This window comes from Vidua chalybeata, chromosome 10 (assembly GCF_026979565.1).
Source record: "Vidua chalybeata isolate OUT-0048 chromosome 10, bVidCha1 merged haplotype, whole genome shotgun sequence".
NCBI lineage: Eukaryota > Metazoa > Chordata > Aves > Passeriformes > Viduidae > Vidua > Vidua chalybeata.
This window is the reverse complement of record NC_071539.1, coordinates 8,245,357-8,266,021: the sequence shown is the minus strand read 5'-3', so window position 1 is coordinate 8,266,021 and position 20,665 is coordinate 8,245,357. Positions and strand designations below refer to the sequence as shown.

The following is a 20,665-nucleotide window of genomic DNA, read 5'->3' as shown; positions in this document are numbered from 1 at the left end:
GATGTGCTTAGGTCTTTTCATCTTATCAACAAGGCACAATATTGAAGAACTGAGAAATGACCTTCAGAGGGTTTTTGCATGTAGTTGAAGGCATAAACAGGTATATGTAAGGAATCCTATTTTTTTCTTTCACTTGTGTTTGGTTAACACTATGACTCTCTACCTTCTTGTCTTTCAGCCACATAATCAATGAGCTGATAGAAACAGAACGGGTTTATGTAGAAGAACTTCAAAGTATAATAGAGGTAAGAAACTCTTCTGAAATTATTTTTTGGTGCTTAACCTCTAAGTCATCACTGCAGGTGCACATCCTTCATGGGCTGAGCACTCCCACCTCCTGTTTATAACACACAGGCTGTGTTGGCAAGATAGCTCAGCCTTGAAGATGGATAATGGGAAGGATGTTTTGAACATCCTTCCTCAGGCCTTAAAGGAAAAGGCACCTTCTTTGGCCCAAGCCCACAGAATGACAATTTGCATGGTTCTGAAAGTTATGGACAGAGAAAGAGTTAATAATGTATTTTCAAAATATTGCCAATAGGTCTCAGAAGCAGCACTTTGATGTCCATGGGGCCAGACACTAAATTCTGTGAATCTGCGTTTGGAAAATGATTGAGGAAAAGGAAGGCACCCCTCATGCTCCTCTTGATTGTCCCATGCTGTGCTTGAACACAGAAAAAAAAGCTCATGCTGCAAATATAATTCTTGAGCTTTTGAAACCAATAGGATACCAGCATATTCAGTGTGTGAGGAGTCTGAGGTCCCCAGTCTGAGGGAGGACAGAAACTGAGTAGGGATCAATCCTGCTTGTATTTGGGTGGGGCTTTGGGGACATGCGGTTGATTCTTTATTGCATTTGTTCCATGGGAGCTGGCAGCTCTGGTAATTGATATATTGCTCTTGAGTTTAAAATCTGAATGTTCTTTTCTCAAAGTTATTATTGAAGAAACACAGTACAGTTTCTACAAGAAACAAACAAAAAAAAAATAGTCCAACAAATAAATCCAAACTAACTCTTGTGCAATGAAGCGAGGTAGCAGAAAGATATCTGTCTGTCAGTCTTAGCAGTCTCCATCCCTACATGACCCAAATGGCTTTTGAATTCTAGACCATAATTTTGTCTATTTTTTCTTAACCTCATGACCTGTTCAATTGTGGTTAAAATGTGTTTTCACAGTTACAGGGTAAAATCTCTGAGGAAAATCATGAGCATCAGGAATTCATGGGAGCAACAAAGCAGTGGGCATTGGAGAAGCTTTGTTTGCTCTGTGGAGAACAAAACCATATGAACTTTGGAGATTTTCAGTGCCTTAAATACAGTACTTCTTCCCTGGTAAAAACAGGCTGGTTTTATTTTCCACTCTTCCCTGCAGGGGTACGCTTCAGAAATGGACAATCCCAATTTAGTACATCTGATTCCATCTGCACTTCAGAACAAGAAGGAAATTCTTTTTGGGAACCTCCCAGAAATCTACTATTTCCACAACAGGTACATGGGAACTGCTGGTTCTCCTACATCCTTGGGTGCCACCATCACGTCCAGTCCTTTTCTGTTGGGTGCTTTGTCATGCTCACACTTACACTGGCAGGAAAAGTCATCCTCACTTGGTCTCTGTGCATATCCTGTAAAACCCATGTGTAGAGAACACCTCCAAGGTCATCTATTTAATCTTTTTTTGGGTGAAGACTGTATTCTCTGTGCACTTACTAGTGATTTCTCCTGGCAGGATCCATTTTGAATATCCCTTGTGGTCAGTATTTTACCACCTCTCTTGATACACTGGTAGATGTCACAGGACTAAATCCTGATATTTCCTGTCTGGCAAGACACCTCTGTGAGGAAATTTTCTTATTTGTCCTGTATTTCTGTTACCAGATCAGAAGATGTTATATATTTGATACCACTTTTCTTTTTATCCCACATATAAGATCATAAACTTATCCAGAAGCCATGTCAATACTGTGGACAAGGAAATCCAGAGCCCATAACTACAGAATACCAGTTATGAACAAGATTAATCCTTTTGTAATTGGCTTTCAAAACACAAAGCTCAGGGCAACTTCTATAAATATCCTGCTTTTCCTAGCCTTGCTTAAGCAAAATTTGCTGTAACCAAAGTGGGAATTTAGGAACTCTTTTGATTAATAGTTGCCTGTAAGATGTAACAATTGAACAAAATAAATTTTAAAAAATCTCTTTTGCAAGTCTTAATGTTATGCCAGAGTACTTAATACATAGTAGAAAAAAATGTTTTCCAGTTTATGTATTATTTTCAAAGATTGTGTCTTCCACTTGGAGAAAGATATTCCTCTCCCTTTGCAAGCCCAATCTTTCTTTCCCTAAAGGTTTAGTGCACTGACTGTCACTGCAGAAGCCTTTGGACTACATCCCATATTTTCACTGCTTGCTGATTGAGCAACTGCATCTGACAGAGCATTCCTGTCTTTTCTAGCTGTTCTGAAAAATCCTCATACCCAAATGGAAAGCAGGTATTTGGGCTACAGATTGGAAACAAATTTCAACAGCCAGAGGAATCAGATGTACCAGATAAAATATGATAATATTTGTGATTCAGGGAATAGGTGGCAGCCACATCCCATTTTTCTAAAATATATATATTTCTTGGTGTGTCAAAACTGCTACCTTCCTCATTGAATCTTCATGGTACAAAAAATGAAGGCTTTAAGCTGTATTTGCACAGAAGCTAACACACAATGTGAGTGGGATTTTACATTGCTCTTTTTTTCTTCCTCTCAGGATTTTCCTTAAAGAGATAGAAAATTGCATTGAAAACCCTGAGCTTCTTGCCCGATGCTTTTTGAAAAGAGTAAGTATATCCTTTTTCAGGTTTGAATGAATATCTATGGTCTTACCCTACAGTACTTACAGATTTACTCACATCTTTTCAGTCTGTTTGCTTTTGTGAATGAGGGAAACTCCTCCAAGCAGATATTCCCAAATTAAGCCACAGTTACCAAGCATGTATTCTGATATCTGACCCTTCACCTGGTTTACTGACAGGAAGAGATCTGTTACCAGTGTTTTTAAAGTATTTTAAGTCCCATCTAAAAGAAAAAAAACAAGAAATAACAGTGATCCAAATGTTTGACATGCTTTTCATATCAGACACATCTATAGCAGGAGAATGATGCAACCCAGACACCACCCTGCAGTAAATAAGCAGAGGACAGTATCGGTGTCACAGCAGGTTGCTCTGAGCGCAGACAACACATCCTGTTCCTGCTTTATCTTATCGCTCTCTTCTCTGCACAATTCAGGACACTTGGTCCCCTAGAACTGTCTCAGCAGAGTCTGCTGCTGTCCTTGCAGGGACCCCACCAGCCCCACAAGGCTCTGTGAGGTTCCCTTTACTTCTCCACATAACTCACCAAGTGGGATTCTCCGCTCTGCTGAGAGGTGACTCTCAGTGCCCAAGTGCTGCAGCTCTCCAAGAGCTCCCTGTGATGTCCCTCCTCCACCTCCACCCCCGCTCAGCCTGACCATTAGTTCTTTCCTGCAACACAACCAAAGGTGCTTGTTTATATAGCACTCCTTCAGGGGCCCTACTAATGAAAAAAAAAAAAAAAAATCTGTTTTGATGGTTTGCTGCTGCTTTCAGAGTTTGACAAAACTGTGTGAATAAGGCTCTGTGTTTTGCACAGGAAATGGAAGTGGCATGAGAAGTGGGAAAATGTGTCCTCTGTAGTCAAAGCTACCTCCTGCTTCTACTGTATACTACAGGTAGCATTTGCTGCTTTTCCAGAGCACACATTAAATACAGACACATTTGGATGAACCAGTCAGAGGTGCTGAGCACTGCCACATTACTAAGATTTAATGGGAATTTGAGCATGTGATACTTGCAAAAGGTATACTTCCAATTTACAAATAGACTGGAGAGAATCATGCAAGTGTGAATGTGATTATATGTCCATTGGATTATCTTCTGTTCAACAACTGAGCATTTAGAGCTTGAGTAAATGACACTACTAAGGCATATGTTGTTATCATAGGATTCAGATGCTGGGCAGGAAAATACTGTGGTGAAATCGTTATGCAAATGAGGAAAAGCAGTCTTTGAAGAATGCAGACCTTTGAAACCCAAGAAATATAAAATAGTCCATGTGCTGCATATATCCCTAAAGAATGCAGCTAAATAAAAATTCATGGTATAAAAATGTGGAAATGTTCTGATTCTACAGGAGGTTCAAACTCCATATTTAAATATTGTAGCTTGTCTCTCTGTAAAAACAGCTGCTAAGCTCAATTCTCCTCACTATTATACCAATATGAAAACAGCAGTAAAGCTGGGGTTCAAGTATGAAGTGAAGGAAAACCAGTCCCTCCATCACCTTAGCCCATCACTTTCTGTGGCCTCGTCAAACCACACTAAATCTATCAAATAAGAGGTTAAATCATGCATTTGCTTTCTTGCTATTTCAAATTTCACACTAAGAAAGCACAAGCTTCTCTCTTGAGATGTCTCTGCTCACACAGTAGCACCTTTGATTCCTACCCTTATATTCTGTTTTTAGAAGAAGCCACATGAAGTCCAGAAATGTGTTGTTTCTGTTGGACTGCTTTTAGGAGGCACAAACAAAAGTCTGGTTGTGTGTTTGTGTTCCCCATGATTTGGCAGCTTTTTATGCCTTCCTGCTGAGCAGTGGCTTCTGGCTGCCCCGTGAGTTATGGCTGTGCTTGCTATGACGGGGCAAACAGAAGCAGCTGCTGTTCCAAGTGATGCTGATCTCTGGGAGGAAACTCACACTATTGCAGGTTCTCCTCCTTTGTATGGGTGTGACCATCCTGCCACAACAGCAGGCTGGGCCTATGATTAGAAACAGGCAGGTTTTTTTAGATTCATACATTGAAGAGTTTTACCCTGTCTGATCACACTGGGCCTTTTCAGACCTGATTCCAGAGCTGCTTGAAAGTACCCTGAGAGCTGCAGTGAGACACTCTGGTGCCAGAGTCACTCCATCCCTTGCCAGTCATTCCTCTGCCATGTCCCCACACACCCTCCCAGCTCCACCAATGCCACCTGAGCAGCTGTCACCATGAATGTGAACCCTGCATCACCGGAGGGTGATGGGAGAAACAGGCTGTGGGGTCTCTCTTTGGCTTTGTCTCCTGGGACATGGCAGCAGAATCTGGTAAAAGATGAGCCAGAAATGCCTTTCTTGTTCTCCCTCCCACTTTGCCTGACCTCGTTTAGGGCATGATCTGCAGATGAGCTAAATTACAAGTGAGTCAGCTCAACTTTACCGACATGGCAGCTATTTTGCCATCAGCAAGATGCTTGGCCTTACTTACAGCTCTGTGTGCTCAAGGATTACACAGCATTCAAAGACAGGAGGGATGTGCACTGAATTCCTTGCAGAATGGTCCTCTGGTGCTTTATCAGCAACAGGGGGGACACTCTGGGCTGATCTGCTTTCCAAAGGGCTGTGAAGAAGGAAACCTTACCAAACCAAGGCAAGAATGCCCAGGATGGAACCAAAGGTGTGTCAGACTGCTTACCAGAATGTGCCAGGTGATGTGTCTGGCAGGAGTGATTCACTGTGGATTACCACTCTTCACTTATTCATATTGCTAACCTTAAAAAAAGCAATAGTTTAATAGGAGTCAGCATTTGGGGCATTTGGTCATTCAGGGAGAAAGAAGCATTTAGAAAAGGAATCTACCTGTGAAAGTACAGCAGCAGCTGATCAGGAACCTGTGAGTTGGATTCAAAGGTCAAATTCTAGACTAATGCAAAAATTATTCCTAAATCAGCAGTCAAAAAGATAATTGGAGCTGTGTATATATGCCATGTGCATTGGAGCTTACAGAGCTTTCAGGATCCAAATCAGTGTGGAAAAGAAAAGCTTTACAGGAAAGAGGAGCGTGGTGTAAAAGTACCAGCAAGAAGTCAGAACGTTTGCATGTGAAAATACAGATGTGTGGAATATTTAAGACTGGGATTTGAATAATTAGACAATTATTTCTTGGCATTTTGAAGTCTGAGCCTAATTCTATTCCTAACACTATTGCAAAACTTAAAGCTGTAATTAAATATGTAAGTATCTGCCTTAACACGTATCACTGATTTAAGCAGCAGTAGATTGCACTGGCATTGGGTGGTTCCACTATGGCAAATTACTGGTAAATTGTTGGTTATTGTACCTTTTCTTTAAGTTTAAATTGGTTCTTTTCTCTTATACCTCATAATTCTCTTGTCTATTGCTCTCTCTGTTCTTCCTACCCAGTCCAGTTAGGTTTGCATGAGCTAGAATGAGATTGTAATGCTTGATTATGCTTTGTTGCTATTTTTAGTTCGGTGGGGTTTACCCCCTGCTAACTTCCCTCCAGGGAAACATGTGTGAACAATTATATTTTTGTGAAGAAAACTGCACCTATTTTGAAACAGCACCATAAATATTCTATCAAGTTGCAACAGAAGAGGTTTTTGTATTGCATAATCCTTGACACGGTGTGGTGTTAGGTGGCACAGCTCTGATTTTCCAGCTGATTCATCAGGGTGATGTCAGGATGGGTCTCTAGAGGAAGACAGCAGCAATGCTGATTTCTTCTGGTAACTGTATAGAAGGAAGTGATTTTCCTGCAGCAGGAGTATATGGGAACTGCCTCGTGGGCTGAAAGCGCAGAGGAACGATACAGGAATTGCTGAGATTTATTTTTGGTGTTTTCTTTGATTTGCTGAGGTCACATCCAGCAGGGTAGGTGCAGATGAAAGTGAGAAGCTCCCAGCTGGTCGGGCACAGCCAGCCCTGCTCGGGAGCCCCATGGCACTGCCCCGTGGCCACCTGGGTGCACAGGCAGCAAGCCCAGAACGTGGCAGAGGAACACCCATCCCTGCATCCACCCACAGAGCCCAGGGAGCTCAGAACACCTTCTCCAGGCTTTTGCAGAGATTGTCTCTGTTTTCACTGAAGTCAGGGAGATTTTTGCCATGGACCTCAGTGAGAGCACTTGGAGTGTAGTCAAAGCTAAATAAAGTGAATCCACCCACTTCTCATTTGGAGAGGACAGGGTTTAAGCAAATCCCCCTACCTGGTCTAGGACGTCAACATGACAAACTTCCTCCTTTTTAATTTGTCCTTGTACTGTTGAGAGCCAACACTATTTTCAAAGTGTGATAAACTGGTAAACCTTAGTCATCATTAAAAATTACAGTCTGTGCCAGTATTGTTAATAAAATTGTTAGTAAATTTTAAATTTCTAATGTTTCTTTTTTTTGTTTTGTTTTGTTTTTTTTTTTCCCAAACTATCAATTCACCTCCCTGAAAAAGATACTGGTTTTGCTGTTAGATTATCTGTCTTCCAGTCTGCAGTCTCCTTGCTTTGTATGAAAAGTAAGGAAAAACAAAAACCTCACTTTCAGGTGTATTTAACTTAATCAGAAGTAAAAAGCAGGTTTGGTGGTTTCAGTATGTTTTTACATACAGAGTTGTTCCATGTAATAATTACTTCATGTCTTAGGATGGAAGGTAAGAAAAAGTGTGATTCAAGAAAGATACTCTCTGGATTCTTTTTTCTTCCCTTGCCTAAACTCTTCTTTTCTTGCAGAAGGAGGACCTCCAAATATATGAAAAGTACTGTCAGAACAAACCAAGGTCTGAAGCTCTCTGGAGACAGTGTGGAGACAGCATCTTTTTTCAGGTGGAATTTCATTGCAGACTAGCAGTGCAAGACCCTGAAAGCTCATTTTCCTTGTGTATCTCTATTCTTTAGAAAACCTAGGGTAATATACAGACTTTCCTGCATGCTTATACTGATGGCAGGTGCCCAGTGTGGGTCAAGGCATTCTCTACAGGAGACTGGGCAGGCAGAGCAGTAGATTTCCTGGACAGGAGCCTGATTCTGCAGGCTATACCCACACCAAAAAAGTGCTGGCTGCTTTGCAAATCCCAGCTGATTGCAATCTCATCAGCAGGGAATGTCAGATTTCAACACTAAGTTGAACCTAAACCTTAGCTCTTGTTTAGATATATTTTCTCTGTGGCATAAGTAACCCGGAAACCCCTATGCAGATGGAACAAATTTCTCTCTTAATTAATTCACAGATCTTCAGATTGTCAAATGATAATGATCTCGGTGACTTGCCTGTGTTTCAAGAAACAATTTTATTTTTCTTCCGTGTTGTCTCCTGCAGGAATGTCAACGTAAATTGGATCATAAGCTCTCACTTGATGCTTATCTCTTAAAGCCAGTTCAGAGAATCACCAAGTACCAGCTGCTGCTAAAGGTAAATTCTCCATGGCAATGCAAAAAATTCCAATGTATGGCTTGTTTTACTTCTGGAAATGCATATCAGTCAGGACTATCTGGAAATAAATCCTCACTCAGTTCTTCAGCAAATACTCAGTATTTTTTTAGTTGTAAATGGTAGAAAACAGTCTTGTACAGGGACTTACTGTTCCAAATCTATTTTAGATTTTAGATTAGACTTTTTCCCAATAGTTCCCAATCTGTTTTAGATTGGGAACTGCTATTACTTAGCAGTACTTATACTAAGCAATAGCAGTATACTATTACACGTGTAGGTCTCTCTATATAAAATATTTTACTTACTTTTAAGATGGTATTTTATTGTCTTATTTATTGTTTTATTTATCTCTAAACAGAAAATGAGCTTGGCTTTATTGTATCAGTATATGGTTTTACAATTTGAAAAGAGGAACTGATGCCTTAAATCCTGTCTGTAACATCTGTCCCTGTTTAACAAAACTCTTTCAGGTCCCTGAAGTAATATTTTCCCATGGTTGTGACTCAAACCTTTCAGAGGGAGCCACTCCCTTTTGCTGCTACTTTTTAAAAGACACAGCCAGGGACAAATTGTCTGTCATTTTTCCACAGGGTGAATATGTGAACTTCCTCTCGATTGGTTGGAACCATGAATGGTTCATGCTTGAAATTCTGGTCTGAACTGGGCAATAGAAAATATATACACTCAAAACAATGATTTCTTTTTTTTTTTTTTTTTTTTTCTTTTTAAGGTGGTGGCTTAAATTTCTGTCTCCATCTACTCAGTTCTCAAAAATAATATTTACTGACTTTGCCTATGGGAAGGTCATGAAGGTGATATTACATGCTGTTCTCAAGCCTCTGGGCTTAAAGTAGTATGTACTGTCATGAAACCTAGCATTGAAATTTGCAATGAAGATTTTTAGGTTGCCATTTAACTTGCTAATAGCTACTATGGCACTGCTCAAAATGTGCCAGTATAAGCCATGGGAGGACCTGGTTGGCCATTCTTGTATTTCTGTGAACTGTTTATTGACTTAATGTAAAAGTGTAGAATCCAAATATTGAACATGGATATTGACAAGGATGCAACTTCACTGATTCCAGTAGATTTACATCAACAAAGTCCAGAAATAAACTTGAACTCTATTTCTTGAAACTGTGAGAAGAGAAAATTGTCAAGGTCTCCAGGAAAGCAAGAGTAAACCAGATTTTACTTTTAATTTGAAATATGACTGTAAATAAACCCAAGATTAGATCAAGGAGTAAAATTCTCAAGTAAAACAGGTCTCAGCCATTGGGGTTTGAAGCTGGTCAGACCAGTTTTGTACTTAGCAACAACACATTGGCATTGGCATTTACTTTGTCAGGGTTTATGAGGTCTGGGAAGATGGTGCACTCCTTCCCTGGCTGCAGGAGCATTTAAAAGTGTACAAAAATGGAAGCCAGTAAAAAGTTGGTAGCAAACAAATGTTTAAGAAGCTGTGTGCCTTGAGTGGCAAGCAGACTGGATTTGAATTTTGGGTCACAATTACTGCAACCCTCTGGTTTCAACCAGTTTAGCTAATATGATCATGCTGATAAAAGCAGCATGCTCACTATACAGAGATCCATCCTCATCCTAGAAAATGTGCAGCAGGTACTGTAGGAATGCATCCTGGCATCCTGCTTTTATCTTCTCATCCCTGGTTACCCAAGCACTTGAGGAGAGACTGCTGCTGTTTGGGTTTTGCAGGAGCTATCTTTTTGCATTTTACAGGAACACAAGTGACTCAGTTTTGGATTAAAATATTTCCAAACTCAAAATGCAGAATGTCAAACCTGCCAAATTCAGACTAGAAATTAATTTTGCAAATAATTGCAAAAGAAAATGGGGAACTCTCTAACACCTGAAATAATTATACTGAGTTTCTTTTCTAGCAGATGTGAAGAAAAAAAAAAACCCTGGATGTAATTTTATGACATGCAAGGAGTTCATTGTAAATATGTCAGAATGGTCCTGTCTCATCTTAAATTAACCCTTTAAACTTGAAAATGTTCAAAAGATCAAAATGTGTGTCCTCAATGACCATCCCAGTGAATGTCATATTTGGGGTTTTTTGTTCCTCTTTTGTTTTCCTCTAGTTCTGCTACTTTGTTTATGCAACACAAATTCCAGGGAGGATTGTCTTATAGTGTCTTCTGCTATCAGAAGTTCTCAAGTATTCCCCATATATTTTTTTAATCAGGAAATGCTGAAGTGCAGTAAGAATTCAGAAGGTACTGCTGAATTGGAAGAAGCCCTGGCCACAGTGCTTGATATCATCAAATCAGTAAATGATTCCATGCACCAGATAGCAATCACAGGATATGAGGTAACTGCTGCTGCTCCTACTCTGCTCTGAGCCATCCCATGTTCCTGTCACCACTGATCATGCTGTGCCCATGGCTGGTACTGTGCTTTGTGGAGCCTGTGCCACGTTCCTGAAGGGTGTCACTCAGAGATGTGTTGTGATGACCAAAAATACATCTCAGCACCCCTGTCATGTGAAGCTGGGGTGTGAATGTGGGGGCACAATGGGGCAAATGCAGAACTTTTGAGTAATTGCACCCAAAACTCATTTGTAGGGGAGAGGTACAAGTGTGGCAGAGCTAAGAAATTTGCTGAAACTTTGTGACTCCTGTGCAATTCAAGTGTTTTCAAATCTTTTGCACTTAGGGAGAAAAATGTGGCTTTCATTTAAAGTGGGTAATGGAATCTGTGCCAGTGATTCACAAGCTTGTTATCTGAAATGTGAAGTAACAGCCATGGTACAAATCAAATATGTCTCTGCAGAATCTCCATTGAAGTCATATGACTTTCAAGAACTAGTGCTGACTACATAAAATGAGCCCTTAATTGAGAAGTGGAAGTGATTGACACATAAAGGAGAAAAAAGTCTAGCAAAATGAGGCCTGAGAGTCATGTGGTTTCCCATTTTGAAATAGCTGCAGGGTGAAAATGTCAAGAAAGAAACAATATACTGAGTATTGTTCAAAGAATTTTTACATCATAGTAACAGGCTTTAATCCAGAAAAGCTATTTTTTGTGGAATCTGACTTCCTGAGAAGGTGCTGAGGTCTATACAGACAGGGTGGGAAGAGTTATTCTGTTTATCAGGATGGGAGTGGAGTTTTGATTTCTATAGTTCTCTTTTGTGCAAGTTCACCTGCATCTGGTAGCTGAGGAACCCATGCCTGCTGCCAACATAATTTTATAAATAAATTCAACTGCTTGCTTGTTTAACTGCTTGTCAGAGATCCATTTCTGCACAGCTGGAGATGTGGACTGTGCATTACATTTGGGATGAGAATGTGAGTTCTGCCTGCAGTAGCTCTACTGGGTTGAAGGTGAAGCAGTGGCCACCTCATTGAACTGGCAAACACGGAATAAGTGTGGTGATTGTTGATCAGAGAAACACCACAGGTCATAAATACAATCTTAGATCTCCTAAACCTGAAAAACTTAAATAAAGCAGCACATACTTAATCCATTCTGGTCATGACTAAGTCTGAGTGTCTCAGATAGTCATTTTAGAAAAACTCTTTAGAGCCTGTATATTATTATTGCAGACTTGAACCAGTCAACATGGAAGCTCATGTTCCCATGGAACATGGGAAGCTCATGGATACAGCACACCTTCTGCCTCCCAGTTTCCACTGTTTCTTATTAATTCCCAAAGAGAAAGGTAGCTTTCCTCCTGTATTTCGCAGTTTAAATGTATGTACTTACAGCAATTCAGCAAAAAATTTATTTCAAAACAGTTCCATAAAGGGAAGGGAAGAAGAGCTTTTCCAAGAAAGGTAACATATTATCCTGAGTAGGGGGGATTTATCCATATTCCTGTCCATATAAATGCTGAGGTCATCCTTCTGTTCTTGCTTTAAAGTGTGAGTAGTTTTGTACTCAGGAATTCATCAGAACATTCCTGTTTCTTTTCAAATTCTACTTTTGATTTTTCCAGCCTTTCATGAAATACCAGATAGTAAGTCCAAGGACTAGATTTTTGCCTCTGATTTCTTAGCTGAACTGCAAAACATGGCACAGTGGGACATGGCCACTGTTTAGCCCAATGCTGACAGCATTCCTGAGATGGTTTGTTACATGATTTTTAAATGGGGTGAAAGTGTGAAAGAGGATGTACCCAATAATTTCTTCTCCCTGTTCCACCTGTCCCAGGTGCTCAGCTGTGGTACCAAATAAACATCTCCCATAGACAATGAAACCACACCACATCTTGTGGAGTCTTTCCCACACATCCAGGATAGAAATAGTTGCCTGGAAAACCTTTCAGAGAGGGATATTATGTCAGTAGGAAAGCAGGTTTTGTGACAGCTGATGGATGGTCCCAACTGCACATTCTGTTTCTTGGACTTGGGCACATGCAGATTTGAGGAGCTGAACTCTTGTGTAAGAAATTGCTAACATGTAAGTCTGGGGTTGGTTTGGTGTATGTTTTTTATTTTTTGGCAAAACCACAAAAAAACAAGTAGAATAAAGCGCAGAGAGCAGAAGATTTAGATGTGTTTCCTACTATTATCTCAATGTTTATACACAGTCTGGCCTTGGTAGTTTGTTCATGAATTATGATGAGAGATTCCTATATATTATCATATGTATTGCTCATCTTCCACGGGAAACAGGGGATAATATGTATTGCTCTAACAGGGAATAATATTTGAGATAGTGACCAAATCTTCCACTTTAAATAAACTTCCTTTAGGATAAAATATTGCTGTCCACTAGCAGAAATTACCAGAAACAGTGTCCCCCTATTGTTGCCTACACTGAAGAGAGTGCAGTGCTTGTGGGCCACAAAGTCTCCTGTGGGATTGCTGCAGACTGCCATCCCTGTCTGTCTCTTTCTTGTCTCCCACTTCACTCACTATTATCCCAATCCCAGGTTCAAAGCTGGAGAGACTGACCTGTCACAAGACTTGAACTGAGCTTCTGGATCTCAGTGCTGTATTGACCAATGCGTGGAGTGACAGGAGTCTCTCACCATTGTCAGAACCATGTAGAAAATATGCTTGGTACTTTTTTTTTTTGTTTTTTAATTTAGCTTTGCATATCAATGTGCTTTTCATAGGCTTGCAGTTTAAAGCTACAGGCACATATAAATACAAACACCCACAATCCTGTATGCACAAAGAAAATACCCAGATCTAGATATTAAAGATGACAGACTTATCTAAATTGCTGAGGTTTTCTGAATGGTTTGGAGAGTCTAATAATACCCTGATATAGAGTGTAAAAGTACCTAATAAAGCTCTGGTTTTGCAGTTTAATGTAGGGTAGAGGAGGGGGAGAGAGAGGGAGAACAGGTTGCAATTCTAAGTATAAGAAATGAGACATTCCCACTTGGAGCCAACGTCTTCACCTTATAATCAACAGAACATGCAAATGTTGAAAGCAAGTACTTTAATAATGCACTGGGGTTATTCCCTCAACTTATTATACAAAGCATTCCTAGGAAAACTTGTGCTAAGATAATTATGATTATCATTATTTGTTGAATCCCATTACCATATAGACATTGCCATGTCTTATATACACACGTTCCTCCATTTTTAACATGGGATTGTTCTGGTGACATCTGAGCTAAACATTTATATCAGTTGAAGTATTTTCCCATCAGTGGTCTTCAGACAAGAGCTTTAATTTAGAAAGGTCTTGTTCCTGCCTAGTTTCATTCTCCCTCAGGTACTTTTATGGCTCCTTGGTGCATTCACTCTCTCTTTGCCCAGGGCTGTGCAGCATTGCATAGTTTGCAGATGGTGAGCCAAGAAGTTATTGACAAATCTTGTAAAGACTATTTTGAAACAGGAGGGAATTACATACCTACACAGCTCTAGGCACTGATCCGTGACTTCAGGCATCTAAGCTCTTTCAAGGTTTTGCCCAGGGATGGAGGAAGCTTGTACAGGAGTGGAAACTGAAGCTAGATCTTCCAGAGTCAAAGCCTTTGTTTGGGCATTGGACTGTGCTGGCCTTTCCTATTGCCTTGGAGTCAGTTGAAACCCAGTTTTTGTCAGAAAAAGTTTCCTCTGAAGTGACCAGAAGGGACAGCCTGTGTGTCACATCCAAAGAGATTCTAAGACGAATCTTAAATGCTAACTATGAGTGGGGAGAAAACTGGGAATTATGGACATGGAAACTGGTGAGTTAATGGTTGTGGGCACAAACCACACAGGCTTAGCAAGGGGACATGTGCACTCTCCAACACAAGGGATGCCTCTGCCTGGAACCTCAAACACCACCAGAGCAATGAGCTGTGCCTGGGACTACCCTGGTTTGAGTATGATGCACACTCTCTCTTTTCCTTGCTTGCCAGGGGGATGTCAGTGAGCTTGGCAAGCTGTTGATGCAGGGTTCCTTCAACGTATGGACTGACCACAAGAAGGGGCACAACAAGGTGAAGGACTTGGCTAGATTCAAACCAATGCAGAGACACCTCTTCCTCTACACAAAGATGCTACTTTTCTGCAAGAAACGAGAGGAGAACACCGATGGCCATGAGAAGACAGCTTCATACAGCTTTAAAAATTCATTAAAGGTAATAAATGCAGTAATGGTGGGGGAGGGAAATAAGTCTGGTGTTCTTACAGACAGGGATGTGTCCATATGAAGAAGTGCACGTACCTGGAGTTGTGTTGCACCCCTGAGTAAATGACAGCTCCCATTTAGGTTTGGGCTGGAGCCAGACCAAGCCATGTGTCCTGTAACTGCAGATATGAACCTTGTTCTTTGCAACTTCATACAAAGGGGCACCTTGTGTGTTCTTGCCCAGCATCCCATAAAGAGAAGCCAGACTGAATGGACCTGGACCTGTCATTGTTCTGCCTGTGGGCATCCTCCAGGTGTAGTTCTATGGCAGGTTTTACTATTGGCACAGCTGAGCAAATATATTCTGTGACAGTAACACCTACGGATTAATCAGTGCAGTAGAAGTGCCCTTTTATTTGCAAGAGTGAAATTTCCAGATATGAGTCAGGACATTTTAAGGTGGCAATCATAAGTAGGCCACGTTTTCCCTCTAAGCACATTGGTGTGACACTTGTGACTTTAACCAGCTAACACGGATCATCGAGTGTAATGTTCCAAACTTATTTCAGGGTACCTATACAGGAATTGTAACAGAACCTGCTTCAAGGCTTGAACCAATTCACAGAAACATTTCAAGTTTCTTTCTGTAGAGATAGAAGGAATAGTGGCAGAACACTGTCTAAATCTTTAAATTAATGCTGATGTGAATGTGAACAAGAGGCATTAGCAAATACAGTAATAAGATGAGAAGCTGGTTAGTAGCAGCTGAACTTCAAGACTGTGATTAAAAATTTTTCATTTGACAAATCTAGATTTTTTTTCCTTCAGGTTTTTTGTCTTCTGGATTTGCAGACTGGACATTAAATCTCACAAAGCCCTACTCCATCCCTCTTTCTCTCCCACCTCAACAGGACAGTGATAGCAAGTGAAAAAAACAGTCCTAAAACTGAAAATTTGTCAAGGTGAACAAGAGCCAGGATGGACTTGAAAACTGATCCACAGATCAAGCAATAAAAGAGGATAAATTCAAGATCAGACATTAGCTTGGGTTAATTTTGAACATTCTTTTTCCCTTTAGCAATCAAAAAGACAAATGAAAAATTAGATATTGAGAAATAACATGCTCTGAATTTTACTTTTAAAGATTCCCAAAGGTGTCAGAAGTGAATGCAGCCTTTTAAAAATACTTCTCAGAGGATCAAGTTTAAAGACTATTGATATTTTCCAGATTCCAGCTTCTTGTTTTCTATTTTGAAACAGATGAGCACTGTGGGCATTACAGAAAATGTAAAAGGGGATAATAAGAAGTTTGAGATCTGGTATAATGGAAGAGAAGAAGTCTATATCATTCAGGTAATGACAATCCTTTTTGTTTCCAAGGGCTATACTTCCTTTCAATTGAATTGTTTTTAAGAATGTTCACTGTCCTGTACACTGCAGAAACAATAGCCATTGAAAGCTTCATTGTTGAAGCACTTTCATAGGCACTGAAATGGCTAATTTCTAGTGAAAATAGTCAGGATTTTGGCCAAAAGAAGAAATAAAGTAATGGAAAATTCCTTGGAATGCTGGACAGAAAAGCAAGGACAGGACTTTGGATTTGTGGTAACTTTTCCATCTTGAGGAGCGTCTGCTTTGCTCAGAGCTGGCCACAGTGTTCCAATTGTTGGCAAGCCAGTGTAGGTCAGGGCAGCCCAGTGATTGGCAGCACGTTTTAACTGGATCTGCTTTGCCTTGTCCTCTTTTGTTCTCAGGCATCTTCTGTTGAGCTGAAAAACACCTGGATTTCAGAGATCCGCAAAGTCCTGACAGGACAGCTGGAGGCATGCAGAGGTAGGGCTCACAGAGCAGCAGCTGGGAGCTGTCCTTCCCCTGTAGCTGTGTGTGACAATATGGGCCTGGGACAGCTTACAGTGACAGCCAGTACCCCCAGTGAAGCCAGCAAGGACCAGCTGGGCAGTTGCAGCATTGCTGGGATTTAAAGCCATGTCCCAGTCAAAGAAAATTTCTTGGACTTTTATAAGTGACAGGGATAACTATTGCATTCACAGTTAGTCCAAGGAACATGGTTTTCCTCTGTTGTCCCTCTCAAGCCACAACTGCAGAAGCATCCTTTTACCTCAGCATGTGAGGAGATGGGGTGTGCACTCTGTGTCTCCTGGATCAAAAGGTCTCCTTCCACATCCATGACTGGACACAGCAACTGCTCCTCTGTCTTAGTGTTTGTTTTGTGTTATTTGGGTTTTGAGGGTTTTTGTTTCAAATCTAGTCACCCACCTTATGTTCTAAATGTCAGTTGGCCCATCTTTCCATCTTAGTGACCTCCCTGTAAAACATGGTTCATGACACTTCCCTCTCACTGAGATGTCACTATGAAGGTGATTTGTGATGTGTTCAACACCATGAATGATCGAAGCCCCCTAAATACCTAAGATAATGACACCCTTTTTTTATATGATATATTGAATCCCAGACAGACAAAATTCAGTCAGGTTATTTCAGATAGTAAAAGAACATGGTGATGATAGCTATCATAGATGCTATTTATTCTCTTAGGACAAAAAACCCCACAGACTTTTCCTGAATCTTGGCATTGCCTCTCACCTTTGTCTGTCATTTTCTGCTTCTCTCATACACTCATCTCTCTTTAAAGCAAGGTCAGCAAAGCCTCTCCACCCACATCCTTCAAATTCCTTAGCAGACTTTGTCCAAGGTGGAAACATGTGTCTGTGCTTTAACTTTAGAGTTCACCTCTATTTTCATTGCCTGTTTCACAAAGACAATGAGTTCTTGCATCCTCCTTAGGTACAAGGAAACAATTGTGAATGTTAGCCTCAGCAATTGAATCCAACCCATAACAATACACTTATTTACAATGTTTACTACTCTGGTCTTGTGTTACTGATCTTGTCTTCATCCTTTCTCCTTTTTATTCTGAATTTTACTGTGATTAGCTCATCAGGAACTGCTGAGGAAAGACCTCAAGATTCTTGTTAGTGCAGTTTCAGGACTGGATCTAGAGACTTTCTGATATGGTTTGTAATATTTGCTTCTGAAGTATAAAAGCTGGTTACTTAGGCTACCACAAAGAGTTGCTAATGGAGAAAATGTACATATTTAATAGGATAGAGTGCTAGTCCTCCATTTGTGTTTCTAGGCAAAGGAAATTAAGCCTGTATGTTACCCAGATGAGCATTTGTGAAATCTCTATAGGATACAAGATCTATCAGCTATTAGATTTACTTTGCATTTTCCAGAGAAAAATATACAGGAATCAAGACTGATTGAAGCATTTCTATTTTGATGTTCTTTATTGTTTTGCCCTAAGAGCATACCATTCTAGAATATTTCAGGTTTCAAGGGACCTCAGAACATCACAGTCCAAGGTCCTGCTCAGAGCAAAGTCAGTCAGTTATTGGTCAAACAAGGTTACTCAAGACTTTATTCAGTCTGGTCTCGAGACCATCCAAGGGTGACTTTCATCCTACTCTATGAGTAAAGTCAAGCTTTCCTTGTGAATCCAGCAGAACAGAGGATATAAATTGTATCTCATATGCTATTGCAACTCTTCCTGTTGCCTTTTCCCAAATGATCACATGAATCAAACCCCTTACTACAATAACTGCTGTCAGAAAGCACATGCTTTGTCCTGTGGTTTTAAAATATCTTTTTCTAATGACTCACAGAAGAAGAGGCCTTAATCCAAGACTGGATATTTTTACAACTGAACATTGCAATGGGAGAAGGAAGAGGGATATATTTGTTTGTTTGGCTGTTTTTAATGACTGTTGTCAGGAGTTGCACAGGGGGTTGGAATGCTGGAAGGAACCAGCTGAGGTGAAAGAGTGAGGGGCAGGGAAGGTGGGATAAATAGTTTAAAATATGGGTCACTTGTGTCCAAACACTCGGTGTGTACCCAGCCCCATCAGATACTGCAGTGAGCATGGAATGCTAATCAGGCTTTGGGCAACCCCTTGCTCCATCAATCCTCAAGAATGCAGCTGTCTCTTGCAGGCAAAGGAATTACTGATACAGCTTAAGGGATTTGTGTAAGGCCATGAATCAGTTGCCAAACCAGGAATGGAGCTACGTCCGACTCCCCAGTCAGCATGAACATTTATACCCCACCAACAAAGGACTTGGGTTTAATCTTTCAGTGCTGCCCCATCCCCTTGTCACTTATCTTTCACTGATAGGAGGTTCATCTTTTTTCAGAGTGAAATAGCCCAGGGATTTCAGCAATGTGAGAGTTTGAAAGCAGCTCCTTCCATTACTTCCTCACTTCTCAGTGTTTGACTCTCTTGGCCCTGAAATCCAGGCTCTGAGCAACTGTCTTATAATTTTTCTTCACTCAGCATTTACTGGACAATGTACAAGTATGTTGCTACCTTGCAACCCTGTAAAAAGAGTGAACAAGTGGCATATGAATAATATTTTCTGATTATTGTTGGTCCAGGATGCTGAGCAAAAGCATTCTGCAGAGAGATGGGGATATATTCTGCCATGCGGCTGAATATGCAAAAGGACTGATGGACATATGTTGCTAAATCCAGACAAAGCTGTGAGCCACAAAACTTGTATTCTGGGAAAAAGGCCATTATGTCCATTCTCCAGATCAATATCATGCAGATAGCTAGGAAGAGGTACCGGGGAAACAGAAGGTAGTAGGGAAAGAAATCTCTTTTGTGGTGAAAAATTGTGAGTAGAAGAGTTGTTTGGTGAGCTAAAAGGTTTCATTAAGGTCTTAATATGCCCTTCTCTTAAAGGACAAGCATTCCATTTTGATTTCTGTGGCAGTCAAAGTCCTCTCCTGTTTCTTTCTCTGCCTTCTACATAAACACAGAAGAAACTTACACATTTTGGAGCAACTTCTTTTTACTTTTTCTTTAACAGAAGCAAGTCAGCTGCACCAAAGAATCACTGAGAGTGTGTATCATGCACCAATGGATTCCTCCAATGCAAGCAGGTAACTACAGCTGCCTTGACATATCAGGGCCATGTTTTGTCTTGCACAAACTTGCATTTGTGCTTTTGGAGTATATAAATTCATAGGTTTTTGTGTTTAGCCTCCTGGGTATGAATTTACTCAATTGTCTTCAAATTCTCTAAAGATATACAAATGCAGATAAAGGTTTGCTCAGGAAAGAAGTAATATCAGAATGCAGAATTAATTTCAAAGATTAACTCAAATTTAGACAAAAAGTATTGGAACATTTCGAAGATCTTAAATGGAGCTGTCAGCTCCAAGTTTTGTAATGATCCAGTTGCTGGGCAAGTTTAATGTAAGTTGGAATGGGATATCACTGTAAAATTTTAGCAGGTTCAACCAAGGCAGGACATCCCAGGTAACATCCAGCCTTTGAGAGCTGTACAACTCAATGCAAGAAATATTAAACAGATGTAGTGCTATTAATCCTGCACCATATTTTCTCTAGGCTTGGTTAATTTGCTTTTCTAAGGGTTCAAGGGTGGAAATCTTTCAGCAGAACCACCCTGGGGATAGGAGAAAATTATTCCAATAAGATATGAAGTGCAATCACAAAAATGTTTCAGAAGAATCCAGATGTGCATCCTTCTTATAAGGCTCTTAAAGTGAGATTTTCCAGAGCACAAATTACAGACAAAATATGTCAACAGAAAATTAACTCCAGGAAGAAAGGCCATGTGATCAGCTATTTGTCCTAGAGTGGATTAAACCAAAGGAAAAATGAAGTGTTTGTTGTCCTTACTCTGCCAACTGTGCCAGAAAAGGACAGGTCAGATCCTCCTGCTCCAAATGCTGGGTTATTATAGGAACAGGAAGAATACAGTGAGTCTTCATTAAAGAACAATGCTCTGGGCTGTGATGAATG

The 20,665-nt window shown here is 40.4% G+C and overlaps 1 protein-coding gene across 1 annotated transcript in view; it reads left to right on the top strand.

Moving 5' to 3' along the window:
- The window catches only part of MCF2L2 (MCF.2 cell line derived transforming sequence-like 2), a 137,418-nt gene that overhangs the window by 95,767 nt on the left and 20,986 nt on the right, over positions 1-20,665 (top strand). Inside the window, exons 16-25 of the mRNA XM_053951244.1 lie at positions 179-245; positions 1,374-1,489; positions 2,759-2,828; positions 7,571-7,663; positions 8,157-8,249; positions 10,477-10,602; positions 14,602-14,823; positions 16,074-16,166; positions 16,568-16,646; positions 19,707-19,779. Of these exons, the coding sequence (XP_053807219.1) occupies positions 179-245; positions 1,374-1,489; positions 2,759-2,828; positions 7,571-7,663; positions 8,157-8,249; positions 10,477-10,602; positions 14,602-14,823; positions 16,074-16,166; positions 16,568-16,646; positions 19,707-19,779 (1,032 nt within the window). The remainder of the gene's footprint in view (positions 1-178; positions 246-1,373; positions 1,490-2,758; positions 2,829-7,570; positions 7,664-8,156; positions 8,250-10,476; positions 10,603-14,601; positions 14,824-16,073; positions 16,167-16,567; positions 16,647-19,706; positions 19,780-20,665) is intronic.